Source organism: Acinonyx jubatus, chromosome A1 (assembly GCF_027475565.1).
Source record: "Acinonyx jubatus isolate Ajub_Pintada_27869175 chromosome A1, VMU_Ajub_asm_v1.0, whole genome shotgun sequence".
Lineage (NCBI taxonomy): Eukaryota > Metazoa > Chordata > Mammalia > Carnivora > Felidae > Acinonyx > Acinonyx jubatus.
In genome coordinates, this window is record NC_069380.1 from 187,505,843 (window position 1) to 187,528,776 (window position 22,934).

The 22,934-nt window shown below is 37.4% G+C and overlaps 2 protein-coding genes across 3 annotated transcripts in view; one reads left to right on the forward strand and one right to left on the reverse strand.

The window, feature by feature from the left end:
* THG1L (tRNA-histidine guanylyltransferase 1 like) overlaps positions 1-7,946 on the reverse strand; it is a 32,489-nt gene extending 24,543 nt beyond the window's left edge. Inside the window, exons 1-3 of the mRNA XM_027077899.2 lie at positions 7,730-7,946; positions 4,960-5,038; positions 3,161-3,192 (exon numbers count right to left, since the gene is read on the reverse strand). The gene's annotated coding sequence lies outside the window, so the exon portion shown is untranslated. The remainder of the gene's footprint in view (positions 1-3,160; positions 3,193-4,959; positions 5,039-7,729) is intronic.
* SOX30 (SRY-box transcription factor 30) overlaps positions 7,819-22,934 on the forward strand; it is a 37,155-nt gene continuing 22,039 nt past the window's right edge. The window contains exons 1-4 of one of the 2 annotated variants that reach the window (XM_027077869.2): positions 7,871-9,253; positions 10,853-11,092; positions 12,283-12,462; positions 19,020-19,512. In XM_027077869.2, the coding sequence (XP_026933670.1) occupies positions 8,242-9,253; positions 10,853-11,092; positions 12,283-12,462; positions 19,020-19,512 (1,925 nt within the window). In that variant the 5' untranslated portion in view covers positions 7,871-8,241. Of the gene's footprint in view, positions 9,254-10,852; positions 11,093-12,282; positions 12,463-19,019; positions 19,513-22,934 lie in introns of both variants that reach the window. The other variant, XM_027077875.2, reaches the window with a different exon arrangement.

Sequence of the window (22,934 nt, forward strand, 5' to 3'; positions counted from 1 at the left end):
GTTCAACACCACTCCTCATCAGGTGAATACAATTCAAAATTACAATGGAATATAATCTCACACCTGTCAGAATGACTAAAATAAAAAAACACAAGAAACAAGTGTTGGCAAGGATGTGAGAAAAAGGAAGTCTTTTACATTACTGGTGGGAATGCAAACTGGTGCAAACACTGTGGAAAACAGTATGGAGGTTCCTCAACAAGTTAAAAACAGAACTACCCTACCATCCAGTAATTGCACTACTGGGTAATTACCTAACAACAACAACAACAACAAAACAACAACAAACATGAATTCAAAGGGATATATTCACCCTTATGTTTCCTACAGATTTATTTACAATAGCCATATTATGGAAGCAGCCCTTAACCATCAACAGATGAAACAAAAAGGTGTGGTGTGTGTGTGTGTGTGTGTGTACACACACATAATGGAATATTATTCTTCCATAGAAAAGAATGAAATCTTGCCATTTTTAATGACATGAATGGAACTACAGAGCATAATGCTAGGTAAAAAAGATAAATACCCTATGATTTCACTCATATGTGGAGTTTAAGAAACAAAACAAATGAGCAAAGAGAAAAAAAAGAAAGAAATAGAGACAAAACAAGAAACAGACTCTTAATTATAGAGAACAAACTGGTGGTTACCAGAGGGGAGGTGGGTGAGGGGACGGGTTAAACAGATGGTCAGGATTAAAGAGTACACTTCTCGTGATAAGCACTGGGTGATGTATGGAATTATTGAGTCACTACATTGTACACCTGAAAGTAATATAGCACTGTATATTAACTACACTGGAATTTAAAAATAACAGTAATTTTAAAATAATACATAAAAAATAAAATAATAAAATCAAATAATCTCTATTTTAAGTAAGCATGATTTCAGGGGAACCTTGGTGGCTCAGTCAGTTGAGTGTGTGACTCTTGATTTCAGCTCAGGTCATGATCTCAGAGTCATGGCATCAAGCCCTGCCTCAGGCTCCCTGCTGAGCATGGAGCCTGCTTGGTATTCTCTCTCTCTCTCTCTCTCTCTTTCTGTCTCCCCTGTCCCTCCCCAGATCACACATGCACTCTTTCTCTCTCTCTAAAATAAAGACAATTAAATTTAAAAATTTAAATAAAAAGTATGACTTCAGATAAATTTCTCTAAGTGTATAAGTGCTCAGATAAATACATATTCAAAAATATGTTGAGACTACAATTTATGAAATGTAATACAATTCATTAAATGTAAGTTCATTGAAACTATAAGGAGGACAAACTGGCTCAACTACTGAATTTCAAATACATGTTTCCTTGTCCCAAGATGTAGCATTCCATAATATATTCCTTTAAGGTAAAGAAAAAGTTATTTAACTAAAGGATGAGACCATAAAAAAATAAAACAGATTGAAAGCGATAGTATGGGAAAAGGTATAGGAAACAAACACTAACCATAAGAAAGCTGGAGAGGCTATACTAAAATAGACTTTAAGAAAATCACTAGAGGGGCATCTGGGTGGCTCAGTCAGTTAAGCATCTGACTTTTGGTTTCAGCTCACGTCATGATTTCATGGTTTGTGGGTCCGAGCCCCATGTCGGCTCCACACTGTCAGTGAAAAGCCTGCTTAAGGATTCTCTCTCTGCCCCTCCCCCACTCACATTCTCTTTCTCTCTCAAAATAAATAAATTTAAAGAATTTTTAAAAAATAAGAAAATCGCTAGAGACAGAGAAGAATATTTCATAATGATAACAGGGTCAATTAATCAAAAAGGTACAGCAATTCCAAATAGCACCTAGCAAGAGAACCCTGAAATATGTAAAGCAAAAATTGATAACTTTGAAAGGAGAAGCAGACTATTCAGGAATTATAGTTGGATATTTCAATATTTCTCTCTCACTGACAATACTAATTCATAATACAACTAGACAGTAAATAAGAAAGGATATAGAATACTTGAGCAATACTATTAAACAACTAGAACACTCCACCCAGCAACAGTAGAATATACATTCTTTTCAAGTACACATGAAAGATTCTCTAGAATATATCACACGCTAGGTGAAGGAACAAATCACAACACATTTATAAGGACTGAACTCATACAAAATACGTTCTTTGGCCATAATGGAATTAAATTAGAAGCCAATAACAGAAGGAAATCTGGGAGATCTTTATATAGTTTGAAATTAAACAATATGCTTCTAAATAACTCATGGATCAAAGAAGAAATCACAAGAGAAATTGGAAAATATCTCTACTGCAAGAACAAAAAATCAGGACATAGCAAAACTAATGGAACACAGGTAAAGCAGTACACAGAGGGAAATTTATAGCCTTAAATGCTTATATTAGGAAGGAAATGAGCTTTAAAATAACCTAAAAAAATTAACTAAGCTTTCAACTTAAGAAATTATAAAGGAAGAGCAAATCAAACCCAATGTAAGTAGAATGAAGGAAATAATAAAGACAATAGCAGAAATCAATTTTTCAAAAACCAGCAAAACAATAGACAAAATCAATGAAACTGACAGTTTTTTGAAAAGATCTATGGAATTGATAAAACTTTAGTAAAATGACTACAAAAAAAGAGAAGAGATACAAATTACCAAAATTAGGAATGTAAGAGAAACATTCTGAACCCTATAGAAATAAAAATATTACAACGTAATATTATAAATTATAAACAACTTTATTTCAATAATTTGACACCTTAGTTGAAATGAGCAAATTTGCAGACAGAAATGACAAATTGACTCAAGATGAAATATAGAATCTGAATGGACCAATATCAAGCAAAGACATTACATTACTTAATTGAGTTACTAAACTACAGACCAATACCCTTCATGAATATAAATGTTAAAACTCTTAAAAGATCCAGTAAGGTATAAAAAGTATTATACGTTATGACCAAGTAAGGTTTACCCAGATTAGCTTAACATTTGAATAGCACTTAATGTAATGCATATATTAGCAGAATAAAGCAGGAGCCAGCAAACTACAGCCTGCAGACCAAATCTGGTGTCTTTTTTTCTATAAATAAAGTTTTGTTGAAACATAATTATTCCCATTCATTTACATGTTGCCTATAATTGCTTTCATGCTACAAGAGCAGAGTTGATTGATTGCCACCGAGATCATACAGCTCACAACACCAAAAATACTTACTTTATGGTCCTTTCTGGAAAATGTTGCTGACTCTGGAATAAAGGAGTAAACAATATGATCATCTCAATAGATATAGAAAATGCATTTGATAAAATCCAACAAACATTCATGATAAAGCTCTCAACAAACTAGGAATAAAACATAACTTCTTTAATTTGATAAAAAGCAGCTACATAAAACCTACAACTAACATCATGCTTCAAGATGAAAGACAATGCTTCCCCCCAATATTGGGTACAAAGCAAGGATGTCCACTCTTGCCACTTCTATTTAACACTGGACTGTAGCTTCTAGCCTGTGCAACAGGCAAGAAAATATGAATATAATATCAATATACAATCAACTAGAAATGAAATTAAGAAAATAATTATATTAACAACAGTTTAAAAAGTATTCAGGGATTTTAACAAAAGAAGTGCAGAACTGTAGACTGAAAGTTACAAGACATTGTAAAGAAAAATTAAAAAAAAAAAGAAAAAAAAAAAGAAAAATTTAAGACCAAAATAAATGGAGATATGTCCCAAGTCTGCAAATTGGAAAACTCAATATTGTTAAGATATCTATTTTTCTCTGCAAGTGAATTGCAGAGATTCAATGCAACAGGCTGTGTGTGTGTGTGGTGAAAATTGATAAGCTAATGTTAAAATCCATATGGAAATCCAAAAGACCAAAAATAGTTAATATGGTTTTTGAAAAGAACTAAGTTTGAGGACTTATTTGACTTAATTTCAAGATTTACCATAAAACTGTAATGATTAAGACAGTGTGGCATAATACTTCTAGAGAAAAACATGACAGAAAAACCTTTTTAACTTTGGTTTAGGCAAAGATTTCTTAGATATGATTAAAGGCATATTGATAGTTAGACTCCATCAAAGTTAAACTTTTACTATTCAAAAGACATCATTAAGAATGAAAAAATGGGGTGCCTGGGTGGCTCAGTTGGTTAAGCATCTGACTCTTGATTTCAGCTCAGGTCATGATCTCACGGTTTGTAGTTAAAGCCCTGCATCAGGCTCTGCACTGACAGTGCAGAGCCTGGTTAGGATTCTCTCTCTCCCTCTCCCTCTGCCCCCCCGCCGCTCGTGCTCTCTCTCTCTTTCTCAAAAGTAAATAAACATTAAAAAAAAAGAATTAAAAATAAGAAGAATGAAAAGAAGCCACAGAGTGGAAGAAAATATTTACAAACATATATCTAATAAAGACTCTGTATCCAGAATATATTAAGAATCCCTAAAAAAAAAAAAAAAAAAAAAATCCCTAGGGGCTCATGGGTGACTCAGTCAGTGTCGGACATTGGCTTAGGTCATGATCTTGCAGTTTGTGAGTTTAAGCCCCACAGTGGGCTCTGTGCCGACAGCTCAGAGCCTGGAGCCTGCTTCAGATTTTGTGTTTCCCTTTCTCTCTGCCTCTCCCCCTGCCACACTCTCTCTCCCTCTTTCTCAAAAATAAATAAACATTAAAAAAAATTTTTTAATCCCTAAACATTAAGAAAACAGCCGAATATAAAAAAATGGACAAAAACACTTTAATAGACACTAGGCAATGAAGATGTATAGAATAGCAACTAAACACATGAAAAGATGTTCAGTGTCATTATTTATTGTGAAAATGTAATTTTAAATCACAATTATTTACTATAACATACCCACTAGAGTGGCTAAAATTTAAATGACTTATGATACCACATGTTGGAGAAGAGGCAGAGAAAGTGAGACCCTCATGTTGTGAGTGCAAATTTAAAGTGGCACATTCATTTTGCAAATCAGTTTGGCAGTTTTGTAAAAGTTTATACTTACCGTATAACCTAGCAAGTCTGTTCCTAGATGCCACAAATATTTGTATATGAATGGACATCATATTCACAGCATCAAAAACCTAGAAATAATCAAATACCAATCAGCTATTGAATGGATAAGCAAGATGAGTGACAGACATCTTACAACAAAATATCTAAAGACAATTTAGTATTTCCGTATAATAGAATACTACTCTGCAAAAACAACAAAAAAAAAAATGAACCACTAATACATTCAGCTTGGATGAACTTCAAAAACATTGTGCTATGTTAAAGAAGACAAACAGATAAGCTTACATATGATATGATTCTATTTATATGAAATTTCTAGGAAAGGGAAAATTACAGAGACAGAAAGCACCTGGGGTTGGAGGTGGGGCAGAGTTTTTACTACAACTGGCAACAAGAAGAGTTTTTTGGGTTTCATTTCAGAACTTTCTTGAGTTGATAGAAGTGTTCTCAAACTAGATTGTATTTATGCTTACACAACTTTATCAATTCATTGAAACTGATCAAATTGTACACTTAATTGTAAGCTTATGATACAGAAATCAAACCTTAATGAAGCTATTTTTTGTTTAAAAAATATTGCTTTCTGATTAAAATATACTCCCCATATACGATTTGCATTGCTGTTACAGAAGATTGTCATATCACTTTTTAAATTTCTAATTCAGATTGGAAAATGAACTAATCCTGAACAAAATCAATTAACTTGATTTATTTCTATGCCTCTTTCAACATTCTTTGTACACATGTTTGGCTCTTATATTTAAACCCCAGTTCAGCGGTTCTCAAAATGCAGTTCAGGAACCAACTCCTTCTGAAAGTCTGCTAGGTTAATACTATTTTCATAATTCTTTAAAAAAAATTTTAATGTTTATTTTTGAGAGAGAGAGAGAGAGAGAGAGGCATAGAGAGAGGGAGACAGAGGATCCAAAGCAGGCTCTGTGCTGACAGCAGAGTCCGCTGCGGGGCTCAAACTCATGAACTGTGAGATCATGACCTGAGCTGAAGTTGGACACTTAACTGACTGAGCCACCCAGGCATCCAATCATAATTATTCTAAGACAATATTTGCCTTTTTCACTTCATTCTCTCATGAATGCAGAATGAAGCATTCTATATGACATGTGGATCATAACACATTGCCTGAAACACATGAGAATCCAACCTTTTTTTTTTTTTAAATTAAGCCAGACATTAGATTTACAGTGCCACTCTTTTAATTTTTGGGAGAACAGGGTTTTAGCATAAAAATGTGATGTGTTAACATGTAATCAGTTTATTATTGGTATTTTGAATGAATTGAGAATATTTTTATTTTTTATTTATTTTTTTAATGTTTATTTTTGAGAGCGAGAGAGACAGAGCACGAGCAAGGGAGGGAGAGCAGAGAGAGAGACACAGAGAATCAGAAAATTGTGTGCACTATGAGCACAGAGCCTGATGCAGGGCTCGAACTCACAAACAGTGAGATCATGACCCTAGCCAAAGTTGGACACTTAACCGACTGAGCCACCCAGGTGCCCTGAGAACTAATTTTTTTATATGTCCTTAGTTTTTATTTATAATATGGCAAATATTGATAGATAAAACCACAAATATTGATAAATAAAAGCACTTTGGAATCTTCAATCATTTTTGTGGGTGTAAAGTGTTCCAAGATAATAAAGTTTGAGAACCACTGCCCTTGTCGACCTTCCAGATAAGAACTCCTCTTTGCCACATTTGACAATAGGGCATTAGAGAATTGGGGCAGGTCTTCTTGTAGAGATAACTTGTTTTGGTTACAAAAATCATCTGCTTCAAGATAAATCTATAGATCTTAGGACATCATTTAGAAATGTAGCAATTTCCTTTTTCCTCCATGATGAAAATAAACACAGTCCTAATAAAAGGAGAGGCATAGTCATAGAAAGGACTTGGGGAGTGCCTGGCACAAGAGTAAACCCTAAATATAGAGTGTAATTACTGTTATTATTAGACGATAGGCAGTCTTTATTTATCTAACAAGAATTTCTTGAATGCCTACTATAAGCCAGGCTCTATGAACAGCATCGAGGATTCAATGATGAGCAAAACACTGTCCTCAAGGAGGTTGCAGTCAAGGAGTAGAGTCAGTAAATAATATAAAGAAATACATAATTACAAATTGTGGTAAGAGTTTTAAGTGATAGACATGAGTACATAAAGGAAATTTGCCCTGATTTTCAGAATCTGGTAAGACTTCTCTGAGGAAGTGACAGTTGAGCTACAATTTGAAAAATGAGCAGGGAGGAGGTAAGGAGACATAAGAGAGAAAGAGCTTTGGGGCATTTTCAAAGTCCCTTAAGATAAAATGATGAGAGGTCAGTGTAGCTGGAACCCACAGAGCCCAAGGTATTTGGAGCTTTACATGCTTTGCAAGTACATTAGACCTTTATCATGAGATCAATGGAGAGCCATGGGAATATTTAGGAGCGTAGGGTGTGACAGGACTAGATTTGCACTTCTAAAAAGATCTCTGGCATCTGTAATATAGTGTAACAAGGACGCAAAAGGGAGACTATTTACACAGCAGTATCCAGGTGGAAGATTATGGAAGCTTGGAATAGAGTAATGGCAGTGGAAGCCCCCAAAATGGGTAAATTTGGGATGTATTTTGCTAGTAGGGCCCAAAGAACCTGGCGATCAACTGAAAGTTATTGTACAAAAAGGAGGGTTGCAAAATCCTCCCCCTTTCCCCTTGGCAGAGATCTGAAGGGCCCCCCGTGATGCACGGGACTTACATGTATTCTGGCACGTCAGCCGGCCAGTACAAGGCCCAGCTCCCCATCCCGCGTAAGAGACTCACTCGACTTTATCCCCTGGAGGTCAGTGGCGTAGAACCGCACCGTTCCCTGGGCAACACCATTGTCGGGCTCTCCAGGCGGGGGACGGGTAACTAAGGACAACGGCCAGGAGAGAATTCCGGAAGAGAGGCAAAGTCATAGGGGGAAAATGGGCAGCACGTGCCACAGCCCCTGCCATCGCGGGTGATTCGAGGGCTCAGCACGAGGAGAGAGCGGTGGACGGGAGGGGCCGGAGAATGCGCCTGTGATTGGAGGGCCGGGGGTACCAGGACGCTTGTGGTTGGGTGAGGCCAAGACGGAGGGCCGCGTTTTGAACCGCGTAGGGTTCTGGGTAGTAAGTGCCTTGCAAGGGTCTTAACCGAAAGGGGAAAGGGGAAGGTCGCCAACAAACGGCTGAGCTCACAATCCGGGTTGGGACCAGGCCGGGGCGTCGTTCCCCCCCTCCCCCCATGGAGAGAGCCAGGCCAGAGCCGCGGCTTCAGTTGCGCCAACTGCCGCGGGCGACCCCGCCGCGCCCGCTCCGTCCTGCTCCGCCTCAGCTGCCGGTGGAGGGCACCTCTTTTAGGGCTGCAGGCGCGGATCTCCCTGCGTCGCCGCCCACCCTGTGCGCGGCCGCCATTACGACCGTGGCCTCGTCGTGTGGGGAAGCCCAGGCGTCGAGTGTACAGCCCGCGGCACGGCGACTGCTGCAGGTCAAGTCGGAACAGGTGTTGCTGCTGCCACCAGGGCCACCACTGCCTCAGGCCCTGGAAGAAGGCGTCGTTGCTTCACCCTCGCCAGCGAGGCTGCTGCAGCTGAGGCCCGAGCTGCTGCTGCTGCCACCGCCGTCGCCCGCGTCCGACGGCGCCCCCTGCAGACCCGAGCTGCACCCGGTGCAGCCCCGGGCGCTGCACGTCAAGGCCGAGAAGCAGGAGCCAGGGCCGGGCTTGGATCCGTCGGCGGGGACTCGAAGGCCTGTGGAGGCCGGCCATAGGGCCTCCAGGGAGGCCAAGGTGGAAGGCCCCGGGCCAACCCTCGACTGCCGCCGCGGGGGCGAGAAGAAGGGCAGATTGGAAGCGGAGGAGGTCATGAGGGATGCAGCGAAAGGCGGGGAAGGTAAAAACCTGGTGGCCATCAGAGAAGGCATCATCAAAACGGAGGAACCCGAGAGACTCCGCGAGGACTGCAGGCTGGGCACTGAGCCCGCATCCAATGGCCTGATCCATGGCAGCAAGGAGGTCATCCTGGGCCAGCCATCCAGTGCCTTTGGGCCACACCAGCAAGACCTCAGGATCCCTTTGACTCTACACACAGTCCCCCCTGGGGCCCGGATCCAGTTTCAGGGACCTCCACCTTCAGAGTTGATACGGTTGACCAAGGTCCCCTTGACACCAGTGCCTATTAAAATGCAATCTTTACTGGAGCCTTCTGTAAAAATTGAAACTAAAGATGTCCCGCTCACCGTGCTTCCCTCAGATGCAGGTATTAGACGACAGGGGAATCTGTTTTTCAAACTTCGTCTGTGTTGCCCCATAGCTGACATGTCAGCTTTCAGAAGCCTAAACTAGAAAAATAAAATCATGGAACTGATTCATTACAGGGCAAAGTCTGCACAGGTATCACTTCCGATTGACTTGTACATATACCAGTAAAATACACTAACATGTTCCAAGATTCCCCAACATTTTTTTTTAAAAATCTATTTTAAGACCCAGTGAATGATGAGATTTAGAAGTGACTAGTGTTTATACACAAAATAGAAATATTCTCACTAGATATCACAGTTACCTCAGCCCTCAGTTATGCTGCACTTAAACTACCGTATTTAGTAGCTTAATATTTTTACGTGTATCAAGAAGAAAATTTTAAATGGTGTTTAATGAAAAAATGGTTATAATCCAGCAGGAAAGTTTATTCTGGATTTGGGGGTGATTTGTCTTCTTTAAAAATGAATAGTAAACATTTTTCTAAGAGAAAAGTAGTATATGATTAAATGTAACAGTTTAGTATTCTAAATGCTAAGGATTTATAGACATAGAAAATGAAAATACAGTAGAATAAGCTAGAAATTGTTTTCAAAGAAATGACTATAGTTAACAGCAGTAACAACTACGAACATATTTCTATCCATTACTTACAAACATATAGTTAGAAAATTCTTATTTTAAAATTTAATTCAGACAGTATTATGCCAATCAGTATCATGGGAAATCATATCAATCATCAGTTCATATTTTCATTAACTTTCATATTTATTGTTTTCTTATTTTTCTTAATGATCCTTTCTCTATCTCACCCTCTTGCTTTTATAAACTTCATTTTCTAAAGGAGAGAAAGGGAGACCTTTCTTTATAATACTTATTTGTGTGTTTTAAACCATTTTATGTATCAAGTAACTAAAGAGAAACAATATAGGAAGTTTGTAGAAAGCTGTTTTTGATGACTTAGGTAAGAGATGTGAATTTAGCCACCACCTTTTATTGTAATTTCATTTGGTCACTTTTGTTATTTTTCTTTCATTTTTCTCCCAGGACATAGGATCAGTGTCGATTACCCGCCTTGGCAAGAGCTTCTCCTTCATAATGAAATATAGTATTATATTATATTTTTGCTTGAATGGACACTACAGGGCCATGTAAATGAATTCCTTTAAACATTTAGGGAACACTTAGCTAATGCTAGGATTATAGTCATGAATAAGTCATAGTTCTCATCCCCCAGTAATAGAATATTTTTAATGGGAAAGAAACTATATGATAATTATTGGTAGAGGTATTAGTAAAGCTCAAAGAGGTAATGAGCCAGGAGTTTACTATATTTTCAACATTATTACTCTTACAATAACTTCAATATTATCCTTTTTGAAGAAAAGAAGAGTCATTCTAAGCTATAGTTTAGAATGCTGAGTTCAGGCGTTATGAGGCATTCTGGAATACTGGCAGTTCTTTGACTATATTGAAGTGTATATTTTTTCCAGATATTTAAAAATAAATATAGATGAATGTGCACTTCACTTTAACATTGTGTGTATGTATGTGTGTATGTAGCACATTAATTTAGTTTTTAATTTTTGTCATGTAGGAATACCAGATACTCCCTTCAGTAAGGACAGAAATGGTCATGTGAAGCGACCCATGAATGCATTTATGGTTTGGGCAAGGATTCACCGGCCAGCACTAGCCAAAGCTAACCCAGCAGCCAACAACGCAGAAATCAGTGTCCAGCTTGGGTTAGAATGGAACAAACTTAGCGAAGAACAAAAGAAACCCTATTATGATGAAGCACAAAAGATTAAAGAAAAACACAGAGAGGAATTTCCTGGTAATCCAATGAAATGAACAAAACCTCTTTTTAGTTTCTTTTAAATTTATTTAGGTAAAGATTAGGTTAGGTTGAGATGAAAAGACAAAAATGCATATTTTTCTAATCCAATATGTACAATTAAGAGAATAATGGCTAATACTGTAGTAATGATTGAATCGATACTGGGCATAAGTTTTCTTAAATAGAACCAAATAGAGCGTCTGGTCTCATACTTGCCAACTAATAACAAACCTGGCGATGTAACGATTTTAGTGTGGTTTTGATTAAATATATAGAAATGAACTTAATGAAGGTAAAACTCCAGACTTCTAGACTATAACTTTGCAAATAGAAAATGAAGAGTTAAAATCACAGCAACAGAAACAAATATGCATCATACACTTAATGAGAATGCAGGAATTGACACCATGCTCCATTTTAATGTTACGTAGTCATCAGAACATAGTTGTGCCTTCTGACTGATAAATTTATCCTCATCATGATGTAGTTTTAAAGGAATTCTGATTTATCCTCCAGCTGTAGGACATTTAGATTAAGCTTGGGTAAAGGCAAAGTGTATGGCCAACATGATCATGCATGATGGGAGAGGAGTTATTTTTTTCTAAAATATTAGCAGAAAGGTTCTGGATGTGGGGGTAGGTGGTCGGAGTGATACCCCTGGTTATTCAGTGGCTGAAAACTGTTATAACTCCACTTTTCTGACTTTGGAAGGAAATTGGGTTGTCTGTGGACTTAAGACTGCCAAGTTTAGGAGAGTGACTCTTCCAACTAGGCATAAAAATGACTGGTCGTTAGTGACCGTTTCATTGTAAGATACAGACAATTAGATCTCACAGAAAGGAAACAGGAGATGAATAATATCTTACCTTACAGGTAAAGGAAAAGCCTTGAGATTCAAACCCAATGTCTTTAATGTTGATTTTACTATGGAATCAATATTTGTCTTTGGATATAAGACATTTGACCTCACTCTGAATTGTGGGTTATAACTCCGACCACTAGTTAAGAGCTATCTGGATATTAAAATGCACAGAAATAGCCTAATAAAGCTGGAAAAGACACTTTAGACAATAACTTATTTTTTTTTAATTTAGAAGTATTTTGGATATTTTATTGTGAAAAATACTATCTAAAGGCTAAATAGGGCCTATATGTTCAAATTAAAAATTGCTTATCTTCTTCTATAGGTTGGGTTTATCAACCTCGTCCAGGGAAGCGAAAACGCTTCCCTTTAAGTGTTTCCAATGTATTTTCTGGTACCACACAGAATATCGTGTCTACAAATCCTACAACAATATATCCTTATCGCTCATCTACCTACTCTGTGGTAATTCCCAGCCTACAGAATACCATCACTCAACCAGTTGGTGAGTTGGCTTTATTGTAGATTATGAATTTTTTAAATAACTGTGTGAAAATTTTACCTTAAGGTGAAATTTTGTTTCTGTTAGCTTAAGAATTTTTAGTACAACAATATTAAGGGAAAAAATCAAGAAGAAATGTTTAATGTTTAAAAACATTAAATTGGAGAAGGAAAAATTTCAGTAGACCTCAAAGCGCTTGGTTTCCCAGAGTAGCAAATGTTCCATGTGTAAAACTTCAGACCTTTTAACCAAATCAGCATTAGCACATAGATTAGGCAGATAATGCAGGAAATGACTGACGTAATTCAATAGGAAATAGGAGTGTCTTTGTACTATCACCAAAAAAGAATGCCTTGCTAATGGCATATAGAGCATCCTGTTTTGGAATTTAGCAATGATGACTGATCTGTTAAGACTGTTCTCTTGCTGCTCTAGAAAAGTAGTGAAAGTAATCTATTTTCTACCAAATATCTGGTTCTTTATATTGTCTTTCCCTAAATTTCTCCTCTATTATCAATTCTTTATAACATTCCTGTCTGTTGCTTTTAAGAACCCAAAGTTGAGAATCTATTATCTTGATAACTTGTTATTGGGCTGTCCATCATGGGTTTGTTCTTCTAGCACCTATTTTACAATCTCTTAGGCAGAGCTTTATACATTCACTACTTACTGTTACTTGTCCTAAAACCACTGCTTTTTCTAGTTGCCACCTGTTCAGCTCCTTCTGGTAATACAGCCACCCCTTAGCACTAAGGGGTTTAGATATGTTAAAAATTGACTTTTTAGAATCTTACACATTTTCAATGTTTTTTTTTTTCCCTATGTATCATTATAGCAATTGATAGCAACAAAGCCACATTTAAGATGTCTAGGCTCAAGAGAAAGATGCAGAAAGCTGATTATGTTGCCTTATTCTCTTCCAGCAGAGTCAGGCACTTTCACACGTCATTATTTGGTAGTATCTCTTTTAATCCTGTATTTCAACCTAGGCTTAATTAAGCCTTTGTTGATTTATTTTGTTTTGTCTGCTATGTTATTTATGATTTATGCTTTCACAATCCATATTTCTTCTCTTTATTCTTCCTTTCAAGACCTCTCTTCTATCTGCCTCTACCCACAGTTAAATACTGCATGAGACCATTTGTATCTACTTCATCTAATATTTTCTCAGTTATGACTTTGAGCTTCTATATAATTATTAGGTGAATGCTACCTAAGATCTAGTTATATTAATTTTATCAACTTGGATTAGAACATTCTGTGAACTTGACATTATACTACTGTAATCTATATAATCTTAACCTATCTGCTATGAAAATGAATTAGGGTTCAGAAATCTTACAGTCTTCTTCTGTAGGTGAAGAGGTTTATTGAGTCTCTCTGGTCTTCTTTCAGTTGCCTTTTATACTATAATGACTATTCCACTGATTCCACTGCGTTCCTTCTATAAAAGTGAAGTCACTTAGTATTGACTTTGAGGTCCCTCAGATGTGACTCCTTCAATTTTCCTTTGGATTGCTTAATTTTTATTTATACTTACATACTTGGGCAGCCCTGTTTAATACATTTGGACAAACTTTCCATTTTTAAAAGATTTCTTTCCTTTTTGATGGGTTCTCTGTTCTCTTTAATTTGGTCAGTTAACCAATAACTCTGATTTTTGAGGCACATTTTTTACTTCTAGGTTTTTAGCATTATCATATAAAATAACCTTCATTTTTAAATGAACTCTTCATTTTAGTTACCCCTATTAGCTTTTTTTTTCCCCTAGGCAACATCTGTATTTCCAAAAATCAACCCAAGAATGGACTTTTTTTGGTCTTTTTTTGTTGTTAGGATCTTGAATTTAAGTGTGTTGTGATCACTAGGCAATATTTCATATACAGAATTCATGCACCTCCTAGTAGTCTTTATCCATTATTTGGTTCTTAGTCAAGCTTATTTCATTTTACTGTGTAGAAGCAATTATTTGTTGTATGTACTGGATCATCCTAGCACATTTTTATCTCATTCTGTCAATCTATTTGAAATCTAGCAATGTAATTTGGTATCCTACCTTGTTTTGACGAACTTTTCCATCTCAATCTATAGTGTATTCCACTGCCATATTTGCATGCCTGCCTACCTGTCCCCCACTGCCTAATGTTTATTAAGCACCAGTTATAGATAAAACTCTGTGCTTGAGGCAGAATATAAAAGTATTTTTACAGTCTCTTATATAAGAGCTTATAAGGTAGTTCTAGAAAGGATAGATAAAAATACAACCAATTTTACTACTTCTTTGATGGAATCTGTAGTACCTTGTCTGATATCATTTCTGTGACCAGTGCATTATGTTCACTCCACCTTTCACATTTAATGCCACATCCCGAGCTCTTCTCCTATTTCTCATTTCCAAAAATGATTACAGCATGATAGTCCAGAATTCTTTTTAAACATCTTTTATCAAATACCTTTGATGCCAGTTATGCCAGTACTATTATTTTATATTGTCAAGTTTGTTTACTTTAACGTCTTACAGAATTCTAGTGAAAATTATATATATATATATATATATATATATATATGTATTTTTAGTGTTTATTTTTGAGAGAGTGTGAGCAGGGGAAGGGCAGAGAGAGCGAGAGAGAGAATTCCAAGCAGGCTCTGAGCTGTTAGCACAGAGCCTGACATGGGGCTCAATTCCATGAACCATGATATCATTACCTAAGCTGAAATTAAGAGTTGGATACTTAACCAACTTAGCCACCCAGGCACCCTAGAAATTATTTTGGCCTGGGTTTTGAATGTCACTTTATACATATATGAATTTTCTGGTTAATTATTTTGTTCTCTACATTTTATTTCTCAGGCCTGAAATTGGTTTGCCTTATTTTATCTTCACTCATTTGACATCTTTTACTCTTCTGAATTCATACCTTTCTCTAAATTTTTAGTTAAAAAAGTTTACTACTATTTCAGTTGTTTGATGCCTTTTTGGTTTACCCACCTCTTCTTGTTTAACTGAAACAAGCCAAAAAAACCCTCCACTGTTCCGATCCTATTATAATCCCAAAAAAGCTAGTTGTCTCTCTACCTTAAGATCCATTCCAGCAAAGTATTATGTCCATGAAAGACACAACTCTGGCTCAGAAATTACTTGAAAAGTGATATAGCTCTATATTGTAGGTTTTCTTGAGAGGGTAGGGAAGGAGGAATCACATGGTTCAACATATAGTAAGTCTTGGGACTCCTCATTACCATTGTCTCTCTCCAAAGTCCCACTTTTTTTGTTTTAATCAGTTGCCTAACTGTCCCAATTCTTTTTTCCCCAACTCTGTCTCTGCATCTCTGCCTATTACTTTATTTCTCTCTCCTCTCTTTCTTTCTCTGCCTCTTTTTCTCTTTACTCATATGCTGGTTCTTCTCTCCTTACTATCTCCATATAGCTTTTTCTTGTAGAGAAATATGGGCTGTCCTCATTTTCTGCCATTCCTTACTCCTTCACTGTTTATCCCAATCACACAACAAAATCCTAGTTGCACTCTTTGTCCAGTCAGCACAGGCAGTGGATTCTTCCTTTTTTGTAGAGATGGTGAGAGATTATTGGTAGAGATCGTGAGAGAGATAACTTTTTTTTTGTTCCTGTCATACTATACTATAGGACTAGAAGTCTGCTCTTTATCTCATGTAATGATTAGATAATGCAAGCTGCTTTAACAAACACCTAAACATAATGGTTTAAACAGGATTATGGTTTATTTTTATACATTTCAAGTTTATTTATTTTTTTTTAATTTTTTTTTTCAACGTTTACTTATTTTTGGGACAGAGAGAGACAGAGCATGAACGGGGGAGGGGCAGAGAGAGAGGGAGACACAGAATCGGAAACAGGCTCCAGGCTCTGAGCCATCAGCCCAGAGTCTGACGCGGGGCTCGAACTCACGGACCGCGAGATCGTGACCTGGCTGAAGTCGGACGCCTAACCGACTGCACCACCCAGGCGCCCCACATTTCAAGTTTAAAATAGGTATTTCTAATCAGTGTATAGCCGTCTTTGAAAGAGTGCCTCATAGACACAGACTTCTACCCTGTGGCACTGCCATCTTTAATATGTGGCATCCAAGGCCACCAGACCTCGTGTGCATGAACCTGCAGAAAGGGAAAGAGCATGGAAGATAATGCATGAAAGTTTTTCATGGACCAGTCTTAGAACTGGTGCAAATTTCTCCTACCTTCCACTGGGTAGCCCTTAGCCAAATGGCAGTTCCTAACTCAAAGGAGGCTGGGAAAGATAATCTAGCTATATGCTAGAGAAGAAAACAAGAGACTGGCTAGTCTTTTACATACTTTATCTACAGCTTGAAACATTAGAGCTCTGCCCTTCCCATAAGTCTTCCCTATTCACTGACAGTTTATAGAGATGACTGGATGATGCAGACTTTAACTTCCTGCTTAACCACTGGAATTTTGACATTTAAGACATCTTCATTATAGTACAGTGTAATTATGCATCTTTTTTTTTTTAACCTCAGACCAAAACAGTGCCTGGCATATGTTCGTTGCTTAGTGAATATTGAATTAAAGGAATGCATGACTTATCATCTCATGCCTCATACCTCTTTTTTTTATAGAAATATCTTTGGTAAAAAAGAACATTTCATATCAGCTAAAAGATGAGTCCCTTCCTTCTTCAGTAGCTGAAGTAATATTAGTTGGTCTGTGTAGTTCCTTTCCTTTCTTTAAGAAGATCCTACTTCTTTAATGAAGACTGAGAGCTTCTTATACTAGCTATGGGGGAAAGAAACCTGTGTCAGAGGTAGATTTTAGGAGCAGATGTCTTGAGTGCAGTGATAATTAATAAAACTTTTGAAAGATTTTACGCATCAGCCCAGCTTCATAGTTGTTTAGAGAAGGGAGTTCTCTTTATACTAGATCAGTGGTAGAAGTGCTGTCAGTTATAGACTTATTTGTTAGTTGTTGTTGTTGTTTTCATCTAGTCATACCTTTCTTAACTATTATTAACCAAGTTCTTTGCCAAATACTGGGATGCAAACATGAATGAAACTGTTCCTTCTCTCAAGCTTCCAGTTTTTTGATTGTGGTAAAGGTGACAGGCAAGCAAATAACAAAGATTTATACTATTTTGTGATAAGTTATAGATTTACATGTTCTGAGGGAACATGGAAGAGGGAAATTACTCTATGCTTGATCAATCAGGAAAGGCCTAAGGCCTGTGCCTCACAGATGGGAGGGTACATAACCCTATCAACTAAGAATCAGGACAGCTTCATTTACACCCTTCTCCTATATTATCTGTACTTAACTCCTATATTATCTGTAACTTAACTTAAGTACAGATATATCCCAATTTCTTGCCTGCAATATAGCCCTTAATTTCTTGCCTGCAAGTTTAAGAGGAGTATTACATGCCTTATCTGGAGAGAAAGAAGAAAGGAAAGGCCTTACCTGGGCAAGACTAAGAGAAGATCTGCATTCCTTTCAGCCTCGCACAAGACAGTTCTAATCATAGAGTTTGCTTGGACTGCATCTTATATATGAACAGAGATCTAACTGCATTGGAATAAACCAGATCATGGGTCTATTGCTATGGCTTCTCTATGTCTTTCTTTGGAAAAGTTTAGTTTATTTCAGCTAAATGTGTCATTTAAATAACTCAGAAACTCAATTAGTCCTCTCCTGTTCAAGAACATGATTGTTTTATCTACCTTTAAAAATCCTGCCATATCCATCATGCTTTGCTGCAATAATATTCCTTTCCTATCTGCCACAAATTGTTGATCTGTGGTGAGTCTTCTTCTCACCTGGGCATTTCCTTCTGTATCCACATTGAATGCAATAAAGCAAAATAATTTTACTGATTGCTTATTTTTTCAATTAAAACATTAAATGTTATTCATAATTTAGTTTAATATAGAGAAGTATATGACACAGGAGAGAAATGATGCATACCGCTGCCCTGAAACCTCAAATAATATTTAAAATAAAGTTAACATATTTAGACAATAGAAAATTCAAATGGTATTGATAGATATAAAATGAAAGTCTAGCTTTTTTTTTCTGCACCACTGCCCTGTCCCTTTCCCCAGATGATTGTTCCTTACAAGTAACCGTATTATTAGTTTCAGTAGTTTCATATTATTTTTTAACAAAAGATTTATATATACATATTAGCGTTTGTGTGTATTTGTCTTTCACTCAAACACTCAATAATTTTGTTCATTTATCTATTCATTCAAGAGTATTTGTGGAGGGCCTATTCTGTGCCAGCTAGAATTTTGAGCCCTGGGGATACAGCAGTGAGCAAAACAAAAGGTTTGTCTTCTCATGGCACGTAGAATCTAGGTGGGAAAGAGAGACAAAAAATGTATAATAGGTAAACAAAATGACTTTGATTTGTTTAAAATACTATACAGGAAATAGAGTGGTTTGATGTGGTGATGTTGTTAGGTAAGCTGGTTAGTGAAGGCTTCTGGTTGTACAGTTTATTAAATTCTGAAAAAAGAAAGACATGGAGCAATTCAGTTAATGCTAGACCTATGCTGTTTTTATTTCTAAAGGTGACGCCACACCTGCCATCCAGCTGCCCACACCTGCAGTCCAGCACCCAAGCCCCATCTCACTTTTCCAGCCCACTGTCTCCAGTACTGCCCAGGTGGCTGTCCAGGCTCCAAGTCTGCCCCTCCGACCGGCACTCCCACCCCAGCGCTTCGCTGGGCCCTCCCAGACAGACACTCATCGGCTACATTCTGGAGCCAATCGCTCTGTGAAGAGACCCACTCCTGTCTCTCTGGAGAACACCAACAGGATTCCAACAAGTGCAAGTACTGCCCATGCCAGATTTGCAACCTCAACCATCCAGCCTCCCAAGGAGTATCCCAGCGTTTCCACTTGTCCCAGAAGTGCTCCAATCCCCCAGGCTCCTCCTATTCCACACTCACATGTTTACCAGGCTTCTCCCCTTGGTCATCCAGCCACATTGTTTGGGACACCACCACGATTCTCTTTTCATCACCCTTACTTCCTACCTGGACCTCACTACTTCCCATCAAGGTAAATGAACATTTTTTTTTCTTTCACCTAAAGATACATATAGCTAACAAATTTTTAGTAAAAAAAGGGACTTCCTCAATTCTGGTTGGAATCTGATTTAGATTAGAGGCTGAGTAGGGGCCAAGCAGTCAACATAAATATATGAAGGAGGATAGATGAGGACTAAGGGAGCAAAAGAGAGTTCATGCCCCATCTAATAGGATAGCTGTTACTCAGCTTTAGCTGACTGTTGCCACAAGATAATATGGGCTCCAATGTTATCAGATCTGATTTTTCAGAAAAAATCAGTGATAAGGGTTTTTAAGATCATTTAGGAGTACTGATGCATAGGGGCACTTGTACCCCAATGTTTATAGCAGCACTCTCAACAATAGCCAAATTATGGAAAGAGCCTAAATGTCCATCAACTGATGAATGGATAAAGAAATTGTGGTTTATATACACAATGGAGTACTACAGGGCAATGAGAAAGAACAAAATATGGTCCTTTGTAGCAACGTGGATGGAACTGGAGAGTGTGATGCTAAGTAAAATAAGCCACACAGAGAAAGACAGATACCATATGTTTTCACTCTTATGTGGATCCTGAGAAACTTGACAGAAACCCATGGGGGAGGGGAAGGAAAAAAAAAAAAAAAGAGGTTAGACTGGGAGAGAGCCAAAGCATGAGAGACTCTTAAAAACTGAGAACAAACTGAGGGTTGATGAGGGGTGGGAGGGAGGGGAGGGTGGGTGATGGATATTGGGGAGGGCACCTTTTGGGATGAGCACTGGGTGTTGTATGGAAACCATTTTGACAATAAATTTCATATATTGAAAAAAAAAAGATCATTTAGTTACCCTCCCACTCCCAAAGCACACCTTATTGTATAGAGCTGTGCTTCTCAAACTTTTATATGTATATTAGTCACATATGATCTTGCTAAAATGCAGATTCTGAGTCAGTAGGTCTAGGATAGAGCAGTCTAAGGATATAGTAGGCCTGATATTCTGCATTTCTTACAAGCTCCTAAGTGATGTGAGTTCTGTTAGTTTGTAGACTACATTTTGAGGAGCAATGATATAGAGGAGAGTGCTTGGTTTGTGAGGTTAAATGACTGGTCTAAAGTTACACTGTGGTTTTTTTAACCAAAAAATTTCCCATATAAATTATCAGTAAAAGAAGTGATTTTATTTTATTTATTATTTAAAAAAAATTTAATGCTTATTTATTTTTGAGAAAGAGAGAGAGCAAGTAGGGGAGGGACAGAGAGAGAGGGAGACACAGAATTCAAAGCAGGATCCAGGCTCTGAGCTGTCATCACAGAGCCCAACACAGGGATTGAACCCATGAACCACAAGATCGTCACCTGAGCCCAAATCAGACACAACTGACTGAGCCACCCAGGCTCCCCTAGGAAGTGATTTTCATAGGGAAGTATCTAGGGTAAAACAAATTTGTAACTTTTCATTTTGGAGCCATGGAATTTAGCTCCTTTGCAAACATTGTAATAGAGTGTAACTTCTACTTTTCAATTGCTGTTAAGTGTATAAACAGAGATAGTTTCTATTGAAATTGGAGTGTTACATATCTAACACCAGTCTTTTATTGTTACTTATTTAGGAAGGTAAAATTACTTCCCATTTAGGTATACCAATAGCTCAAAGAACTTTTCAGGTGTATATTATGTTGCTTAAATTCTTAATGGGATTGCTTGCTTTAAGTCCTTAGCCCAGTTTGCCACAATCGTCCCCCATTTTGTAGTTTACTGATGGTCAAGGGGATGGTGGCCCATGTGACTTTCTGATATTAGAAGAGGCAATATGGACCTTTTTTCTCAAAGCATTATGATTGTGCATTTTGACCTGTTTGGTGTTTCCTGAAGAATTGGTTTAAGGGCTTACTTTTGTTTTACTAACCTCATAACACTTTCAGGGTTTGAATGGTCTTTCAAGTGGTGTTGTGGAAAATATTTAGAAGCATATACTATCCACAATTTCCTGGAGCAAGGGACAACAGATGAGGCAAGCAGCATACAGACTGAAAAGCTTAGAATAGACTGGGAAGGGAGATACACGGGGGAATAAGAGCTTTGAGAAGCTCCCACGTATATTGGGGAACCCAGAATGGCACACACATGTCCTGGGCTAGCCACATATTCAGCAAACACCTGAGAAGACGGTAAGCTTTTACCCATGACTGATCTTTATACTCTGTATAAGTAGGAAATCAAGTCTAAGAAAAAATTGTGAACAGCCTGGTTAAGCACTGAAGGAGTGCCCCAACTTAGAACCAGTCTGCAAAGATTGGGTGGCTATTTATTGCTTTGTTTTGCTTTGCTTTGTTTTGGCTCTACATGTTTAAAGAAATCTCTGCCAAATCACTAGGTGATCACTAAGCTAGAGGAACAGACTCAATAATCACACATGGCAAAGAATGAAATCTAAACAAAAAAGTTTAGAAAGGTCACCAATGAAGCACACAAGTACAACCCCAAAGAAGCAACAATATCATACCCTGGGTGGGGGAGAAATCTGATTTTTGGAAATACTACATGATAATACTCAAAAGGTCCAGTTTTCACCAAAAAAGTATTAAAAGCATGCCAAGAAACAAGATGGTATGGTATTTACAAGAAAAATGAACAGAAACTATTCCTAAGGAAGCCTTGACATTGGATTTATTAGACAAAGACTTTAAATCAACTTTCTTGAGCTAAAGGAGGTAAAGGAAACTGTGGGCAGAAATCTAAATGAAACCAGGAGAACGGAGTATCACCAAATAGAGAACATCAATAAAGATACAGAAATTAAAAAAAGGGACCAAATGGAAATCCTGGAACTTAAAATTACAGTAAATGAATGAAAAATTCATTATGGTGATTCAACAGCAGATTTGAGCAGGCAGAAGAATTAGTGAATCTGAAGCTAGGTCAGTGGAATCATCCAGTCTGAGAAGCAGAAAGAAAAAATAGTGAAGAACCTAAAAGACCTGGGAGATACCATTAGGTGTACTAACATAATCATCAGGGGGAGTTCCAGGAGAAGGGGTGAGAAAAGAAAGGGCAGAAAGAATATTTAAAGAAATAATGGCCCAAAATGATCCAAATTTGAAGGAAGATGTGAATCCAAGAAGTTAAATGAATATTAAATAGGATAAATTCAAAGAGATCCACACTGAAATACATTATGATCAAGCCATTAAATGCCAAAAAATAAAGAGATAATCTTGAGAGCAACAAGAGGAAAGTGACTTATCTCATATAGGAGATTCTCAATAAGGCTAACAGCCAATTTCTCACCAGAAACCATGGAGGCCAGAAGGCCAGATGCATAGTGCTGAAAGAAAAAAAAAACATCAATTAAGAATTCTATAATTGACAAAATATCCTTAAAAAATAAAGGAGAAATAAAAACTTTCAGAGATAAAAGTTGAGGAAGTT